This window comes from Talpa europaea (assembly GCF_964194135.1).
Source record: "Talpa europaea genome assembly, chromosome: 4".
Classification (NCBI taxonomy): domain Eukaryota; kingdom Metazoa; phylum Chordata; class Mammalia; order Eulipotyphla; family Talpidae; genus Talpa; species Talpa europaea.
The window spans coordinates 91778547-91790886 of NC_140070.1; the positions used below are offsets into that span (position 1 = coordinate 91778547).

A 12340-nucleotide genomic window follows, 5' to 3' on the forward strand; every position below is an offset into this window, starting at 1 on the left:
TAAAACCTTAAGGGAGTCACAGTACATGTCAAAAACAAGTGATTTAGTCAGAGGAAGCAGAAAGCGGATGCAAAGACTCTAAAGAAATTTGTTAGGAAGATGAGGGAGGGATGGGATGGAAACTTGAGGTGGTAGTTTGGTGAAAGCAGTTGCCAACTCTTTGTTTTCTGAATGATTTCTTCTCAAAATTCTTTCCTCTGCTTTTGACTTCCTACTTTCTTTTTCCCACATGGACATTTCTACATTAATACAATTTCTTTAGACAGAATATCAAACATATGTCCCATATTGGTGGGCAGAAATCAAACTGTTCGCTTCTTGACTCTAAAATTGCTGCTTTTCAGTGACTACAATTATACCTATCTCTTACTCCTTCAAGTTTGTCATTGTAGTTTTTTTATCTAAGTTGTCATATACTTAGATTCATTTTATAGCTGTAGTGTAGGGATGGTTATGAACAAGGAAGCTTAAAAATGTTAGTTTACAAAAACTCCTTGTCTAAAACAACTCTGGATGTTCTTTTTGTTGCTGTTAGTATTGACAAGCTCTATCTTTAGCTTTGTCCTTAAATTGTACTTGTTAGATTTTTCTGAACGTGGTTGGATCTGAAAATAAGTATCCTTTTCTACTTTCCTAACCCATTCCATGCATCAAATCAGTGTTCTTCTGTGAACAGTAGTTCATATACATTGTCTTTATATACAGCAATGAATACAGGAATCATTCTCCCTATAAGCCAGCTTTATTATTATCTTCCTATAGGTAAATCAGTAGGCTCTGTATGGTCCCGAGAAGTCTCAAAATTGTTTTTCTTCTTTCTTCTGTGATTGTCCATGTATCTGTCATGCAGGTGCACCAGTCCGCAGTTTCCTGGGTTGTATAAAATATGCATGAGGCATTGATTGCTAATGGATTATAAAGAATGCCTGTAATATTAGTGCAGTGTGTACACCTGATATATTTCCTTTGTGATTGTTAAGTTTATTTTCTTTCCCTTGTTGCTCACTCCCCCGCCCCACCAAAAAGAAGAAAACTAACAACGAGGCATTTTCTACTTTAATCTCAAACCACCAGCAGCAAATTCAGAATTATTTGCTATTCATTGCTTAGAAGGATGATGTGGTGTAATGATTAAAACACACTTTTACAGCTTTGTAGTAAATAAAGTAATAATAGTAATACCTGTCATTTCTTGAGCTTGTTGTGCCAAGCAGTGCTTTATTTATTTATTTATTCATTCAAGAAATATTGAGAACCAGTCCAATACTAAGCACCTTTCTTGGCACACAGAATGAAAATAAGGAACCCTGCTACTATAGAAGTTACATTATGGTGGGGATAACAGATAATATACAAGCTTGAACAGTAAGGAAAGCATATCATGGGTTAGATGGTAAAAAATGCTATGGAAAAAAAGAATAGGTTTGCTAGAACAACTAGACAAGAGATAAAAAAGGAAGAAGACTTTAATACTATGTACCAACTAGATCGAAGGGACATATTTAGAGCACTCCACCCAACAATAGCAGAAAAGACATTTTTCTCACATGTACATGAAGCAAACTCCAGAGTCAACCATATGCTAGGCCATACAATTAATCCATAAATTTAAAAGGATTTAAATAATACAAACTGTTTCCTGACTGTAATGAAATGAAACTAAAAATCAACAGTGGGAAAAATTGGGGAAACTCACAAATGTATGGAAATTAAAAAACACGCTTACAAATAACCAATAGACAAGGTCATAGAAGAAACCAATAAGGAAATTAGAAACTGCTTTGAGATGACAACATCCATACCAAAATTTATAAGAGATAGGTAGCACAATGCTTAGAGCTTAGTTATAAATTTATAGCTATAAAGGTATATATATTAAGAAAGAAGAAAGAGGGCCTCCCTGGTGGCATAGGGGCTTAAGTCACAGCTCTGTGAAGGTATCCACAGCCACTACAGTACAGCATGAGTTCGATCCCAGCTGGCAGGAGCTAACCCACATGGCGCAGCAGACCTGTCTCATCCACTGCTCTCCTCAGCAGTGTATTTCAGTCAATCCTCTTGTTCTGTTCCTTACTCTGTCTCTGGTGAATCCTCTCACCTCCACCCCCACACCTCTGGCCTGTACTCCAGCTCTAGTATGTATAAATAAATAAATAAATCTTTTAAAAAAATGAAAGGGCCTCCCTGGTGGCACAGAGGGATAAACAGTGCACTATAAAGCAATCTGCAGCCTCTGTAGCACAAGTTCGATTCCCAGCCGGCCAGGGAGTAACCCACATGGCGAGGCGGACCGCTCCTGTCTCGCCCACTGCTCCCCTCAGCAGTGTATTTCAGTCAGTCTGCCTGGTCTGCTCCCCACTCTGTCTCTGGTGAATCCTCTCACCCCCCCCCACCCCTGTGTCTCTGGCCTGTGCTCCAGCTCTTGTATGCATAAATAAATAAATCTTTGGGGGAAAAAATGAAAAAAAGAAGATCTCAAGATTAGGTATAGCCTAATCTTATACCTTCTTAGTGAAAAAAAAAAAAAAAGAAACATAAAGGGAGCAGAATCAAGAAAATAATGAAGACTAGAGAAGAAATTAATGAGATAAATCTATTTAAATGAGAAAACAAATGAAAATGAAAAACCACAAATTTGAGAACTTTTTAGCTAGATCAAGTAAAAGAGAAAACTCATTGGTATCAGAAATGTAAAAAGGATTATTACTACTAATCTTGCAGGAATGAAAGGAATACTATGAATACAATTGTATGCCAATAAATTCTACAACCCACATGAGATGGGCCATCACTAGAAAGACACAGACTATCAAGACAGACTTAAGAAGAAATAATCTGAATAGAGCTATAATTAGTCAGGAAAATGAATTTGGTAATCATTAAGCACCCAGAAAAAAACAACAAACCCAGATAGACCACTTCACTGATGAATTCTACGAAACACTTAAAAAGAATTAATTTACCTTTCTTTTTACAAACTCATTCAAAAATTAGAAGAGGAAGAAATACTTTCCAATTCATTCTATAAAGCCAATGTTAAAATTAAGCAAATACATCACAAGAAAGAGAAACTACAGTCCAACCTCTCTTTCAAATGTGGCCACAAAAATCCTCAAATAATAACAAACCAAATCTATCAACAAATAAAAAGAACTGTACACTATTATCAAGTGGGATTTTATTTCAGGAATGCAAGATTGGTTTAATTTGCAAAACTCTGTTAATGCATTGTACCATGTCAATAGAACAAAAAATAAAAACCACATCATGTTATCAGTAGATGTTAAAAAAATTTGACAACCCCCACCACCCTTCTGTGGTAACATTAAAATACTCAGAATAGAAGGGAGCTTCCTCAGCCTGATAACGGGCTACTGTATTAAACCCATAACTAGCATAATACTTAATGGTGAAAGATTGAATGCTCTCCCCCTAAGATGAGGAAACAAGATGAGGATATCCACTCACTCCATTTATATTCAACTTTCTATTAGAAGTTCTAGCTGGGGGAATTAACAAGAAAATCCAGATTATAGAAATGAAGAAGAAAAACTGTTTCTATTTACAAATAACTTTTGTAAATAGTCTTTTATGTAGGACACCTAAGCAACCCACCAGGACACTTTTGTAGGTAATACAAAATAACTTTTGGCTCAGCAAGGTTACAGGATGGATACAAGAACATTATACAAAAAACACTGTACAAAAACCAGTGTTTTTCTATACACTCGGATCCAACAATCTGGACAAATAATTCCATTTACAATAATGTCAAAATGAATAAATTCCCTAGAAATAAATTTAACAAAAGAAGTCCAACACATTGAAAACTATAGAAATGTCAGTGAAAGACCATTGAAGTAAATGGAAGTATCCGATGTTCATGAATCAGAAGACAGTTGTTAAGATGGAAACACATGTCTTTATAGAGGTTAACATATGGTCCTAAAATTAATTTGGAATTGCTAGGGATTCAGAATAGCCAAAACAAACAACCCTCTTGATATCAAAAATGGCTATAAAAAAATAGTGATCAAGATAGTGTAGTACCAGTATACAAATAGAAATGTAGGGAATGAAATGAAAATTTTATTTATTTATATATATTTTTTAAATTATTTTTAAAGATTTATTTATTTATTTATTTATATAAACACTGGGTACAGTCAGAAGCGCGGGAGGGTAAGAAAATTCACCAGAGCCAGAGCGGAGAGCAGAGCAGGCAGAAGGACCGAAGTACACTGCTGATGGGAGCAGCGGGCGGCAGGAGAGGTCCACGCACCATGTGGGACCCTCCTCCAGTGGCCAGGGAGCAGCCGGGGATCAAACTGGCATTGCAGAGGCTGTGGGCAGCTTCGCAACCCAGCGCTCAACCGCTGCGCCACCGGGGAGGCCCTGAAATGAAAATTTTAAAGGGCTTAGAAATGGACATATATCATTGGTCAAAATATTTTCAGTAAGTATGCAAAAACTATTCAGTGGGGAAAAAAGTCTTTTCAAAATATGATGATGGCACACCTAGATATCCACACATAAATAATAAAGCTGGATCCTAATTTTTTAGCTCACACAGTATACAAATATTAGCTTGAAATAGGTCAAAGACTTATATGTAAGAGATAAAACTGTTGAACTTAAAAAAGAAACATAAGTCTCAGCGATGATAGATTTGGCAATGGATCCATCTTATGATTTGACATCAAAATGCCAAAGCAATAAAAAACAGATAAATTATATAAAAATTTAAATTTTTTGTGCTTCAAAAAACACTAAGTAAAAATCCCACAGAAGGTGAAAAAATATTTGCAAATCACACCTGATAAAAGGTTTTTATCTAGAATATATAAAGAATTCTATCAGAAAAAATCAACTCAGTTTTAAAATGGGCAAATGATCTGAATAGACATTTCTCCAAAGAAGGTACACAAATAGCCAGTAAACATATGAAAGGATGCTTAACATGGTTAGTCAGCAGTGAAGTGCATGTCAGAACCACAATGAAGGAGATACTACTTCACATCCTTATGATGGTTATAATCAAAATGATAGATAATAACAAGTGTTGTCAAGAATCCTCAACAATTTGGCAGTCAATGGTAGAGTTATCATAGTGACATTGCCAGTTGTACTCTTAGGAATATGTTCAAGAAGAATAATACAAATGCCCACATAAAAGCTTGTTATGAGTGCTCATAACAGTTTTGGTTATAATAATCAAAAGGTGAAAATGACTCAAATGTCTATTAGCTGATAGATGGATAAACAAAATCTAGTGCAGTCAAACAAAGGAGTATTATTGATGTTAAAAAACGATAAAATACTGATAGGTAGTACAACATGATTAAACCTTTCAAACATTATACCAAGTGAAAGAATCCTATGTAAAAGATCATGTTACATGATTTCATTTGTATGAAATTTCCAAAGTAGACAAAATCTATGGAGATAGAAAGTAAATGAAGGATTGCTTGGGGCTGGGGAAATGCAGATAGGAAGAGGTGATAATAAAAGAACATGGGATTTATTTTTCAGGTGATTAAAATGTTCTAAAACTGGTTATGGTTACCATTATCTGAATATTAAAATACAAAATATATTAAAAATTGTATATAGGAGCATAGTTTGCTTCTAGAAGGAAGGCAGAACATGTAAGTGTAGATGCTGGTAAGTGCGTAAACAGGGAAGTTATAGAGCTACTAATTTTTTAAATCAAATGAACCCTATGAGTTATGCACCATTTTTGCCATTTACAGATGAGGAAACAGAAGTTACATTAAGTAATAAGTCAGTTTCAAACAGAAATATCAGCAAGATACACAAAGCAACCTGCTTTGTGGAGGTATTGGCATTGTTGCCATTTCAGTTGGTGAGAGATTCTCCAATTGATTTTCTTCTCCTGAAAAAACTAAGGTACAATCTGAGATTTCCCTCCTCTCTCCTCCCTAGAGAAGAAAATGGGGGGAAATATTTTCTATTTTGTAATCCCCCTTTTCTTCCTAGAATATCTTCAGGAAATCGTATCCCACCAAACTTTTCACCTGACAGTGTTGTCCTTGTGAAAACCAGTTTCTTAGGAGAAGTTAAAATGTCCATGGCATCTTTTCCTTCATGATACTCAATAATCTAAAATAAAACTTTATTACAAAATATAGCTGCTCCACTACTATTGTTTGCGGTCTGTCTGGAATCACTCCATCTGCAGTTTCTGTTTAGGGAGTCGCAGCCCTAATGGACGCTTCTGCTAAATAATACATTTGTAAGGAAAATCTCCCTCGGTTTTATTTATTTATTTATTTATTCATTTATTTTATTTGTTTGTTTGTTTATTTATACAAGCACTGGGTACAGTCAGAAGCGAGGGAGGGTGAGCAGATTTACCAGAGCCAGAGCGGGGAGCAGAGCAGGCAGAAGGACCGAAGTACACTGCTGAGGGGAGCAGCGGGCGGCAGGCGCCATGTGGGATCCTTGCTGGCGGCCGGGGATCAAACCGGCGCTGCAGATCTGCGAGCAGCTTTACACCGCTGCGCCACCAGGGGAGGCCCTCTCCCTGGGTTTTAAAGAAGCCAAAGGAAGGTCACTGAGCACTAGTTGGATGAGTTAAAAACACAAGATGACATTTCTTCTGACTCGGTTTACTTATTATACAGGTGGGAGGAGGGTGTAGTTTGTTCTATGAAATATTGTTAATTTCAATTATATTTATATTAATATTGTCTGTAGGTCCTTTCCAGTCTCAGAAAAAGAACTTATTCCACAAAATTGTCAGCAAATATAAGCACAAAAAGGAGAAGCCTAATGTTCCGGAAAAAGGTATTGGTGCCTTCCATCCTCCATTAAGGTTTCTTAGCCACTTCCATTATGTCTTCATCTCTGAGCATTGCTTCCATACACTGCTTTGCCTTTTCCTCCCCTGTGCTTGCTTCAGCATCATCCACTCCTGATGCAGGCGGATTCATTATTTCTAGACTCTGCAGCTAATTGCAAATAGAGATCTCCTTCACTTGGATTTCTACTCAACTCTCATATTTATGTCTATTTTCAGAATTCCATATGAATCCTAAAATTGTTCTTTCTCATCTATATTTGGTACATTTTGTAATTTAGTCTTTTTGAGCTCCTATCCACTTACTTTCTTTGACTTTTCTTATTTGGCAGGACCACATTTTCCTCCTTCCTGAAACCTTACCAGTTGCATATTCATGTGAAAGTCCCACGGATTTTATACTTTCTGTGACACTTGAAGATTCTTGTCATGTATCACTTGTCAAGTCATAACCTCTCTCTTTTTTTTCCCCCTCTGTGTACTTCATCTCTTGCCAGAGTCTTCTTCCCTGCTCTTGAGTCACACAGCTGTTATTTCCAAGGGGGCACTAGAGACACATTGCACTCTGCCCTCCCTCTGCTCTGAACATCTGTCTCATTGTTAGGATCTTGATGAGCTCTTTAGCCAGGGCTCATTTGAAGATCTTTTTCTTAAGTTCAGGACTCCTAGTCCTCTTACAAAAGACAGATCTCCCCATCTCATTCAATGAAACCGGCATCTGGGACGTTGGGCTCCATTGGCATCTCCTGCATGTTACTCTGTGATACCCATGAACCTGTTCACTCGTGCCCCTTTGCACCCTACTTGCATGGCCAGAAGTGAAACCTTTCATGTTTCCGAAATGAAACTTCAAATGCCACTATCTTTCATGTGTAGGAATTTGTGCCTATGTGTTCTACTATGTAACCTTTTACTTAAATTTGTTTTTTTTTTCACCTTCCCAGCAGCCTCTTAATTTTGTTTTATATATTAATAATATTTCTCTGCTTCCAGTGGAGAAACATCACTCTTTAGGTAAAATGTCTCATCATTTCCTATTAACCAATCTTCATATTATCTTAATTAAAATTATCCGGCAATGTATTTCATAAAAGGCAAATTTGTTTCTTTAATCCCATTTCTTGTGTCATCTGATTATTTTAGTTGGTAAATGTCCTTCTGAGGATTAAATAGTTGGCAGAAAATTGTACTTTATTTGTGTGATAATGTGTCTGATTTCAGTTGTTTTGCATACGTCCTACACTATAGTGCTTGTGTCTGTATCTCAAGTAGAGTTTTCACTTTCCTTTTCTGTCATTCTTTTTAGGAAGTGGGGATAAATGGTCAAACAAGCAACTCTTCTTGGATGCTATTCACCCTACAGAAGGTAAAAGAGCGCAATATTCATTGTATAATTTTAGGTAGCCTCTGCTAGAAATGACTTTTTTTATGTGCTTAAAGGGTATAATTTTTATTTTTAGCTATTTTTTGTTTTATTGCAGTAATGTTGGTTTATAACACTAAATATGATACAGAGGTGTAGGGCTATGTTACCACACCACACCCACCACAAGGCACCCATAATCCTCTACCATACATAGTCCATTGTGTCCTTTTCCTCTACTCCCTTCTACTTCCCCATTGTAGCCTCAGTTCCACACTCAGATTCTGAGGGTTTGCTATTGATTTGTTTTTATCTGACCCTTTATTTCGTTTTTCTGTATTCCACATAAAAGTAACCTTTTATGATATTTGCCTGTTTCCTTCTGACTTAACTTCACTTAGCAAAATCCCCCTCCATTTTCATCCAGATTGTTGCAAATGGCAAGAGTTCATTTTTATTTGATGTCTGAATAGTATTTCATTGTATGTGTTTATCACATCCTCCGAATGTGTTTGGACACTTAGGTTGTTTCTGTAATTTGGCTATTGTAGTGCTGCGATGAACTTAGTAAGAATATCTCTTTGAATTAGTATTTCTGCATTCTTTGGATGGATACCTAGGAGTAGAATTCTTGGATTATATGGTAGATCTAGTTAATATTTCGAGGACTTGCCATACTATTTTCCATAGGGATTGGACCAGGCTGCATTCTCACCAACAGTGCAAAGGTTTCCTTTTCTCTACATCCTAGCCAACTCTTGTTGTTTCTGGTCTCTGATAGGAGTCATTCTCACAGTTATTAGAAAGTACTTGGTTGTGGGTTTTGATTTGTATTTCCCTGTCAATTAGTGATGATGAAAATTTTTCAGATGCCTGTTTTTGGATAGTGCCTGTTTAACTCTTTTGCCTGGTTGTTGATTGGTTCTTTGTTTTCTTTTTTTGAATTGTATGAGTTCTCTGTAGATCTTGGAAATCAGACTCTTGTCAGATCTATAGTGTGTAAATATTTTCTCCCATTCAGTAGGGTGTCTCGTTTTAGTGGTAGCTTCTTTTGCTGTGCAGAAGCTTTTTAATCTGACATAGTCCCAATTGCTTATATTCTCACTTATTTCTCAAATCCAACAAAGACATCACTAAAGCCTATTCCATGGAGTGTTTTGTCTTTGTTTTTATTTTTTCTTTTGTGTATTTTATGGCTTCAGGACTTACATCTGAGTTTTTTATCTATTTTAAGTTAAATTTTATGTATGTGTGAGATAATGGTTTAGTTATATTCTTTTATGTGTGAATGTCCAGTTTTCCTAATACCATTTGTTGAAGAGACTTTCTCCAAGGTATACTCTTGACTCCTTTGTCATGGATTATTGTCCATATAAGTGAGGATTTATTTGTGGGCTCTCAGTTCTGTTCCATTGGTCTACATGTCTTTTTTCCACCCAGCACCATACTGTTTTGATTATTATAGTATAGTGCTTGTTCTAGTTTTTTGAAGAATGCCATTGAAACTTTGATACAGATTGCTTTGTGTAAAATGGCCATTTTATAAAATGGACTAATTTTTATTGTATCATCCAGTAGCATTACACTTGAGTATTCATAGTTGTGTTATTTTTAATTTTCAAATCAAAACTGACATTATTTTTGACCTGCTAAGGTTGAGTCAGGTAGTATATCATGTGAATTTTAATCAAAGGGGGATTTCATTTCATTGAACTTCATTAACCTGAAATTAGAGTTTTTCATAACTAAAAGTAGTCAACATTGCTGTTCATGTTGTAGGCACATGCTGTTAGGAGTCAAATTAGGGCAGCATGCTGCATTCCTGGTTGACTGAGCACAGGCAAGCCTGAAGAAGTGGTTCCTGACCTGAACTTTTCCCCAAACTCACCTTCTAGTATTCTAGTATTTCTGGTTGTGTTCAAACAGATTGCTCCTAACGCTTATACATAGCTAAAGAAAAGTCACATATTAATTAGTATAATGATATCGATAGTAAGTGCAGATTTTATTTAAAAATTTTACTAGTCATATGTATTTGTGATTTTATCTAATTTCTGTTAAATATTGAGCCCACAGGTGAATGTCAATTTCTGTGATGGTTGAGGGGCCATATTCTCACTGATGCCCTTTTTTTATTGTAGATACTTTTAAAGACCTGAACATTTGTCTAGTATTTAATTGGAGTCATTTAATTTGAAAACTAAAAGGAATCTTAGTGATCATCCAGTCCAAATGTCTTTGACTTATTTATGGCCAAAAAGAGGAACTTAATAAATCCATGTCTCATGCCTCACAAGTGCACTCTTGTTCCTTTGCTAAAAAGAAGTTTAAATAATGAAAATTCACATTTGACCATTCATTTATCAAAAATACACATGTTAAAGACATCAAAAATATTCAAATTTGAGTTCATAATAAAAATGAAAATTTTAATTTAAGGTATACAGCCTAATGACTTGGCTTTCTTATTTTGTGAAATAATTACCACAGTAAATTTTGTTGACATTCACTGACATGTATAGATAGAAAGAAAAATTGCTTTTTTTTTCGTCATGATGAGAACTCTTAAGATCTACCCTCTGCAGCTGCCAGGTTTCCCACACAGCAGTGTTAACTATGGTCACATGTGTTCATGTTGTACATTTATCCCACATCTTCAGTGCTTACTGAACTTACAGATGGAAGCTTGTGCCTTTGACCACCTTCACCCAATTCTTCCTTCCCCACTCCCTACATCTGGTAACCACAAATCTGATCTCTTTTTCTATGATTATGTTTCTGTTTTTGTTTTTGTTAAGATTCCACACGTAAGTGAGATCATACAGTTTGTCTTTCTCTGTCTGACTTCATTTATTATAATGCACTCAAGATCCATCCATGTTGTCACAATGGTAGGATTTCCTTTTTTATGGCTAAATAAAATAGATATAAAATAGATATGTACCACCACTTCTTCATCCATTCCCCTGTCAACAGACACTTAGGTTGTTTCCATTGTAAACTACCTAATTGTAAATAATGCTACTGTGAGCATGGCGTGCAAATAACTCTTTGACATTGTGCTGTCATTTCCTTCAGATACATTTCCAGAAATGGGATTGCTGGATCACACGGTAGTTCTATTTTTACTTTTCTGAGGAATTTCCATAATGTTCTCAATAGTAACTGTACCAGCTTATAGTACATCTGTTTTGTGCCCTGTTATTTCACACTCACCTCTATAGAATATTATTTCTGTACTCCGCTGGCAAAAAAGTATGAATTGTTCTGATATTCTCAACATTAAGTCCTAATATCCCCTAATTGATACAATAACTGTGTATTTTCAAAACTTATTCTGTACTTATTTGATAAATGTAAGGCACTTTATAAACTACTAGAGAAATCTAGAAGAGGCATTTAAGATCACATTGCTCTTTACTTGAATGATACTATTTTAAATATTGTGTTTTTTAACCAACTTCATTGAAAAAGGAAGCATTACAGCATTTGCAGTGTGGGCAAAAGGGCACAGTAGGTAGGAATTAGGAAACCTGGGTCTCAGACCTACCACTAATTATTCCTGTTAAGTAGAACAACACTCATACTCCACATTTGTACTGTGGAGTTTAGGGTTGGGGCAGACGATGAGGTATTGTAATAAATGAACAATAAATTTCATTTCTCTTTAATACTCTAATGAAATCAAGTAAGTGGTTTGAAGCTGAAAGTACCATATTGTGTGACCCTAATTTTATGCCCTTGGAAGGTTAGAGAATTAAATGAATTTTGAATCTTCTAGGCAGTGCTAAGGGTATAGTGAAAATAAAGTTATTCTTAGTGATATGTCATTATATTTATTACTAATGGATATGGAACAAAACTTTGGAAAGCATGCACAGAAAATTGCATACCCTTTAGTGTACAGTGAAAATTCATTTTTACATGGCAGGAAAGAAGTAATCAGTTTAAGCATTGGAAATTACCAGTTATTTAGTGACCTTTTTGGTTATTTTCATACCATCCCCAATATTAACTTGTTCAGGTGGTGACTGTGTGCTTTGTGAATTATCTAGGTCCTTTTCTTCATCATCTCTCTCACCGGTGGCCATGTCATTGCTTATTAAAATTTTACATTGGAGATAATGTATAAGGACAGAAAATGAAGCCATAAT

General features: G+C 35.6%; 1 protein-coding gene across 3 annotated transcripts in view; it reads left to right on the forward strand.

Moving 5' to 3' along the window:
- BBX (BBX high mobility group box domain containing) overlaps positions 1-12340 on the forward strand; it is a gene marked incomplete at its 3' end in the record, with an annotated part of 85503 nt that overhangs the window by 63317 nt on the left and 9846 nt on the right. The window contains exons 11-12 of one of the 3 annotated variants that reach the window (XM_084231188.1): positions 6721-6810; positions 8130-8189. The exons of 1 other annotated variant lie outside the window; for it this stretch is intronic. In XM_084231188.1, the coding sequence (XP_084087314.1) occupies positions 6721-6810; positions 8130-8189 (150 nt within the window). The remainder of the gene's footprint in view (positions 1-6720; positions 6811-8129; positions 8190-12340) is intronic. One more of the 3 variants, XM_084231189.1, reaches the window with a different exon arrangement.